This window comes from Neltuma alba, unplaced genomic scaffold, assembly GCF_004799145.2.
Source record: "Neltuma alba isolate B1F8T4 unplaced genomic scaffold, ASM479914v2 tig00010128_pilon, whole genome shotgun sequence".
Lineage (NCBI taxonomy): Eukaryota > Viridiplantae > Streptophyta > Magnoliopsida > Fabales > Fabaceae > Neltuma > Neltuma alba.
In genome coordinates this window covers 1,860,736-1,868,401 of record NW_021635079.1, presented here as the reverse complement: position 1 = coordinate 1,868,401, position 7,666 = coordinate 1,860,736, and the positions used below count along the sequence as shown (strand labels likewise).

Sequence of the window (7,666 nt, the reverse complement as noted above, 5' to 3'; positions counted from 1 at the left end):
AAAAACAGGATGTTCCTGTCCCATCAAGAACGAGATGGAACACCATTAAGACGAGACAAGACATAAGATAAAAAAACCATCTCGCGAGAATGAGACCAGGATGTCCCATGAATACCCTGGTATTAATATTTTCTGTGTAAATATTTATTAGGTCATCTTCTCCGATAAAATTTTTTATAAGAGCATTTTTCCCAATTTAACCTAAAAATATTAACACACATAACATAAATTTAATATTTTGGTTTTTGGACACAGGTGATTCTTATGATTATGAGAATTGCTGCTGTAATGAGCGTACCGAATAGATAATAAACTAAACAACAGCTCTTGTACATTCTTATTAATAATCGAACATTTGACCTTAGTCCAAGGTTAAGAAGAAGCTCTTGACCTATTTCCTCTAACGTCTCAATTGGTCTCAATATTGCCACAGTGAGACCTCAGTGTCTGCCTCCACGTCATCCCAACTCCACCCATATGGCCTAACAGAGGGTGGCGATCGGAGCGGCTCCTCCGCCATACTCACTATCAAATGACGGAGCTCGTCAAATTTCGTTGACACAGCTGGATTTTGATAAATATACGTCGCTTCATCTTCTTCACAATAATCCTGTACATTCGGCGCATCTCCGATGACTTCCTCTTCGGCCGTTGTACTACTGAGACTGCAAACTTCAAAATCATCACCACTCCTGCCGAATTCCTCAGCAGCCAGAGCCGCCACCCGTCTGATCTCCGCCGCATTGGTTGATTCCGGTAGAGGCAACCGCCAAGCTGAGTCAGCGAAATTCAGGCAAGCCGATTTACCACGAAGAGCCAGAGCCGCCACGTCATGAGCACGAGCGGCCATCTCCACCGTCGAATATGTTCCGAGCCAAATCCTGGTGTTACCGTTCGGCACACGAACCTCGCAAACCCACTTGTCTTTGTTCCTCCGTCGCACTCCTCTGTACACGGGATGCCTCGTCTCCTTGAAAACCCTCCGTCCCGCTCGCTTCTTGGGTCGCTCCGACGCCAGTAACAGTTTCGGCTCCCTGCTCAACGAGCTCACCTCCAACCAAGAACAGGAGGAAGAAGAAGAAGAGGAAGAAACGTCGAATTTGTCTTCTCTGAGAAATTCCATTGTATTTGGATGAGACGTGAGATGTGAGAGTAAGTACAAAGCAGGTGTGTTGTGCTGGATGGGAAGCAAGGGGTTATAGTTATATATGGTTTGGGTTTTAGGATGGACAAGGTGGGGCCCACTGGGGGTTTGCCTACGATGAGGACGCGGACACGGAAACGCTTGGAGACATTTAGAGCTGGTTCCCACGGTTACCACTTGCTTTGCTCAGCTTAGCTACTTCTAGTCCTATCGTTGATATTTTAGATTCCGGCCACGTGGTCTAAATTCATTGACTCTCTTTTTTGCTTTTGTGGCGAGCCCAAATTCACTGATTCTGTAGTCACGATATTTATCCCATGTGATGGAACAAACTTTGAAGTTAGATTAATTATTTTAAGAGGCATATTTTATTATTGGACCCCTCTCATAAAAATTGATTTTGTAGATTTTTTTTAAGCTTAAGGTTACAAGAAATTTGAAGAAATTTTAAAAAAGATAGAGTCAATATAAATTTCTAATGTTCAGTTACTTCATTTTGCATGAAGAATGCAATATAATGGATATGAAAAATGGGATTTAATTAAAAAAGTTTTTATATTCCTAAATTAATGATGGTATTCATTTTATATATAAAAAGTATTATTTTTTTTTAGGGAAAATTAATCTTTTAGTCCTTCAACTTTTAACTCATTTATAACTTAATTTCTCAGTTATGATTTGTTGTGACTCAATCCCTAAACTTTTGACTCACCTGTAACTCAGTCTCTTGTCTTTTTATTTTTTAAAAACATAATCCTTCTCAACCATTTGGCAGTCCAACTCATAACTCATCCCTCCTACGTGTAGAAAAACGTTATTGACGGTGTTAATAATTGCTGATGTGCCTGCCAAATCAGATACCCATGGAATTTGTATGAAATTAAAAAAAAAAGTTTTCAGTTAGGGCACATTTGCCACTAAATGAGACTGAACAAAGACGAGAACATGCGAGGCGATCAAGACGCGCTGCAGATGTGACGGAGAAGAAGGGTAAAGCAAAGACGCAGCGAAGAAGACCAAACCGGAGAAGAAGAATATTTGTCATCCCATATATATTCATCATATTCGGACTTTGGCTTTATTCAGTGGTTCTCTGTGCATGGCACTCTACAAGTTTAGGCGCAAATTTTATTAAACAGGGATACATTCATGTGAAGATCTGTTAAATTTTAGTGAGCACTCAACTGTTCCTGCATCATTTCTCTACAAAAAAGTAGTGTTTTTTCTTGAAACAACCATGGATGTATTTGAAACCCCACTAATTTTGGTAAAGTATCGATAATTTTTTTTATCTCACAATACTGTGCACATTGATCAGTAATTTTTTTTTAACCTCAAAATATCAGTAATTTTTTTCCATCCCATAGCATGATAAAAATCGGTGCTGTGATAATTAACAATGAATACTTGTCAAATATCATAGAACCTGGACCTTTAGTGGGAGCGGTATGTCGTCCAAGACGTGTTTCACTTTTTTCAATTATCAACACTTCCACCTGTTCAAGTTCAAAAGGATTCACAGTGCAGAGTCAAGGCATAATGTAGCATTTGGTACCGTTAAACACATTCGATCAAGGCCTAGGGATTTCATTAAGATTAAACACATTCGATCAAGGCCCAGACTTCATCACTAGTCCAGGTGGGGCTTCAAAAATGAAACTGGGATTGCTCTTTTCAAATATCAAAGTCTCTGCATATACTATCAAAAGAAGCAAGGAACTGGGATTGCTCTTTTCAAATAATGAAATTTTTGGAGTGATTGCCGAACAGGAAGTTAATATGAAATAAAACTCATCTAAATTAATAGCATTAGTACATGCCACAGCTCAAGTCATAAAACAAATTCCATGCATAAATAATTGTGCCTCCATAGTTTGAGATCCAGTGGCGAGACGAAACATGCAGGGTACCATAAAATTTGCTATCGCTAATGTTGAGCGTTTCTTGATTCTCTAAATTTGAATATTTTGGTAGATAATTTACCTTCAGGAAATTTGAACGAATCATTTCCATTGAAGAAGTAAAGAAGAATATTCAGATCCACTCCTCCCCGTTTGCATCAGTCGGACGAACATGAGGAGAATGAAGATGGAGAATACAAACACAAGGAGAAAGAAGATGGAGGACAACGCATCGATCGAGAAGACGAAGTCGATGGAGAATGACCCACAGGCATGCAAAATGATGCGAGCCTTCTTCAGCCAAAAGGAAATTCAAACAGAGAAGGAGAAGACGCGAGGAGACGATGTGGCGCTTACAAAGATGAAAAGGTATGATGTGGCTCTTGTATGGCATGAGAAATTAATGGAGAAGGACAAACTTTGTACATGCACATCGGAAAGATGAGCGACTAGTCACAAGCGCGTCAAAAAATCTAGAAATTGAGTTATAATGAGTCATAGTTGGAGAACTAAATTTTAAATAAATTAAAGGTTAGAGGATTAAAAGATTCATTTTCCCTTAGAAAAATTAAATAAATATAATGATATTACATAATTAATAGCTACTATATATCCAATAACTATAATCGTATTTATATCTAAAATCTGGTCTAATTAAGTAAATATGTTTAATTTGAGTATGTTTTTTCCAACTTTCATTTTTTCTGTTTTGTTGATACGGGTAGTTAAATAACTTTTTCAAAGACGACATAGATGACTTATTTATATGTTTTTATTTTGAACGCTTGATTTGCGTTTGAAAATTAAAATATATTTGATAGTAACTTTTTTTTTAATATTTGATAGTATATAAATTTGGGAAGAGAGGCATAATTGAACCCATAAATATACCAAATCACACACAATTCGGTAGTGAAGGGTAACATGAGATTATTAGAAAATAATATGGGCATATTAGTTAATACAAGCCAAAATATTACCTTTTCCCTCCAAATTCCCTTAATTTTGGAGAGGAGGCTTATGAGGGAAGTGGAGGGAAAATGTTAAAAAATTTTTCCTTCCCTCCTAAAATTTTTTATCTTGCCAAATAAAAGAAAATGATTAAAATCCTTCCTGTTCCTTTCCTTTTCTTCCAAATCCTCCATACCAAACGGATCGTTTTTTTTTTTTAAATTTTGCTCATTAATAAAATTAATGAAACACATATTTCCCCACACCAACCTCCGTATTCAAATAGCTTGTTTTATTATTGGTCTTGGTATGTTCCAGTCCCCACCTCTTTCTTTCTAAATTCATTTTGTTTGGCCATTCATGCTCTCACCTGTAAATCTTCATGCAAGACGAGGGGTGCAAATAATTAAAGGAACTCATTCACATATTGAACGAGTTTGTTTTCCTTTTTTTTTTTAAAAAGAAAAGTCACATCAGCTACATGATGGAAGTCGCTCTGAACGACTTCTACATAAATTCAAACTCGTTCCATCCTTGAACGAGTTTAAGTATAGTATTTAGATAAATATTTGTCATGATATAGTGTTTGAGTTCTTTTTTTTTACTGTTTATAGTACTCTTCCGGTCCTAATTATAAGACCCAATTGACTTATTTGAGGAGATTAAGGAAGTAAGTTAAGTTGGTTATTTATAATAAATAAGTGTTGTCATTCCAAAAATATCTTTGCTAATTAAGTATATTGGCTAAAACTATCATTATTAGAAGGATTATCTTGGAAAAAAATACATAAATATAAGAGACAAAATGGATTGGGGTCTTATAATTAGGACCAAATAAAAAGTCAAATGGGGTCTTATAATAAGGACCGGAGGAGTATATGAGTAAAAAAGCCGAGTAATGTTCATGAGAAAAAATAAGAAGTCATCAATTGCTTCAGATATGGAAGATAATTTAAAATAAAAATAAAAAATGAAATTTGTTCACTAGTCCTCATATTTTTGTGATATTCTATTTTTAAAATATATTATTATATTAATTAGAAATAAAAATATTCATTACAACAGGTTTTTTATGCCCATATTAAAAAAAATTGAAATGAGAATGAATTTTAATAAATTATGCAACTTAAATTAACACGTAAATTAATGTACATAAATATAACATATAAATAAAAAATATAAACTCATACATAATAATAAAACAGTATATATTAAAAGTTCTTTTCCTCCCTGTTATCGAAAAATCGTTCCTTTCCTTTCCCTTCCAACAAAGCTAAACTCCGCTCTCCCACTTTACTTTCCCCCCTCAAAGTCCAGGCATACCCTGAGAAGAGTGTTTGGTAGGGGATGGAATTCTTGTTACTTGGCACTTGAATCCCAGGGAGATGGGAGGGAGGGGTGGTACTGGAAATTCCCCTTCTTCAGTCGGCTAGTCTCCGCCTTCGGTCTCCTTCCTTTCCATCGTTGATCTGGTCATTAGCCGTCCGACCTCCGTCCGTCATCTCCCTCTCTCTTCTCTCACAATCAGACGCTGCCGTCGACTCGGAGGCTGACCACCTGCAAGTCCAACGGCAAGACACGGTGAACGTCGGTCGGAGCAACGAGCTGGAGAAGTTGAAGATGGACGAGGCGTTGATGGATCTGTTGCTGAGACTCGATTCTGTGCCCAGCATCGATTCGACGGTGACGGAGGCTCGGAGAAAAGTTAGGCGTCAGGATTGTGGGGTTGGAGCAAATTGGGTTTATGCTTAGTAGCCACGGAATTAACTGAATACGTACAGAGAAAGAAAATCAATGTGAAGAGAAGAATGAGGTATACGGTGAAAGAAAATTAGAATTATTTACAATTCATTTCCAATCCTATTTCTCATTTCAATCCCCATTTCCATTCCCTTCAATTTAAGTCCAGCGCTTTTTGTCCTTTTTTTTAACATATGCATTAGATACTATTTATAACTAAGGTGACAAATTTTGAATTTTACGCTGGTGAAAAATTGAATTTATATACTTGTTTCATGCTTAACTTACCATTTGGATAACTTGATTCCCCCAAGACAGATAAATGTTATGGTTTGCCCATTTGTATACCTCCTCCTTATTAATATTTTGCATATGTAAATGAACTAAGATGTCAAATATTTATTTCATTATATTTATTATTATATTTTATTATATTTTATATGCTATAATATAATGACTGGAATATATGATGACATCAATTTTATGTATAAAATAATATATTTTACATGAAGAGAAAATACAAATAACCTATTCTAATTTCTAAAAACTTGCTTTTCCATCCCGTCATTTATCAAGGGAGGCAAAATAAACATATTCTAATGTTTTTAGGACGATTAGCTTTTTTTCTTTTTTTTTAGCCAGAAGGAACATTAGCTTACTTAAACTTATTCTTATTGTTGATTTGCACTTAAATTGTGTTCTAATTCTCAGAAAAATATTAGATTACAAGTTATTTATTATTATGAATATAATAATATCTTCGTGGATGTCCATATATCTCCCATTATCTTCTATATCTCCTATAATATCTAATATCTCCTATTATCTCTGTATTCCACAATTATCTCATATTATTATGTAATCTGTAGATTCTATCAAAGGTGTAAGCTGTGTCTATAAATAGAGGCCATGTATAATGTATTGAGCATACTTGAATGGAATGAGAAATACTCTCTTTTCTTGATCCTCTCTTCCTCTGTATGATTCTTCTCTCTATTTCTTCTTTATTTATAACACGTTATCAGCACGAAGCTCTGACCAAGGTGCGTATGATATATCTTTCTACCTCAGCATAATTTTAGAGCATCATCTTTATTATTTTTCTAGAGTATCCTTTGCTTTATTCAAATAAAAATACCTCGAGCATCATATATATGGTGTTTCAGAGTATCCGTATTTCTATTCAATTTATCTAGGATAATCTAAGCCATGATATGAAATTAAAAGAATTATTTACCGTTGTTTTAAACATCAGATTCTATGGCTATGATTGGAACTTTTGCTTTACTTTTTACTGTTTTAAACATCAGGTTCCATGGATATAGGTATTATATCTTCCGAACTAATTATGATGAGAGGATTTTTTTCCCCCTCTATTCTTTGTTGACCTGACGTCACTATTTCGATGGAACCCGAAGTTCCAATAGATACTAGCAGTATCCTTAAAGAGTTACCATCTAAAGTTAAATGGCTAGAAGCCATATAATTCAGTTTTCATCTCATTGTAATTAAATGGCCAGAAGCCATGTAACTCTAATTTTCCATTCTTTTCAAATTAAATAGCTAAAAGCCATATAATTTTGATTTTCTATATTATAGGCAGAAGCTATACAGCTTTGATTTTTTTATCTTATGGCTAGAAGCCATATATATATATATATATATATATATATCGCTAATTTTCTATTTTTTAAATGGCTTGAAGCTATATATATATTTGATATTTTATCTTATTAAATAACTAGAAATATTTAGGTATAACTTTTTCATCTTATGGCTAGAAGCCATATAATTTGAATTTTCTATTTTATGGCCAAAAGCCATATATATATATAATTTTGCTTTATCTTATTAAATGGCTAGTTGCCATATAACTTTGATTTTCTATTTTATGGCCAGAAGCCATATATATTTAAATTTTTTTATCTCA

General features: G+C 34.6%; 1 protein-coding gene across 1 annotated transcript; it reads right to left on the bottom strand.

Moving 5' to 3' along the window:
- Positions 1-320: 320 nt before the first annotated feature.
- On the bottom strand, positions 321-1,123 carry LOC114754312 (dehydration-responsive element-binding protein 1E-like). Its single transcript, XM_028943091.1, has one exon. It carries the CDS (start codon positions 1,121-1,123, stop codon positions 419-421), a length of 705 nt encoding a protein of 234 aa, XP_028798924.1. The 3' UTR covers positions 321-418.
- Between the last annotated feature and the right edge of the window lie 6,543 nt (positions 1,124-7,666).

What these genes read in the sequence shown, in the direction of transcription:
- LOC114754312 (XM_028943091.1), bottom strand. Translation starts at nt 1,123, where the DNA reads ATGGAATTTCTCAGAGAAGACAAATTCGACGTTTCTTCCTCTTCTTCT.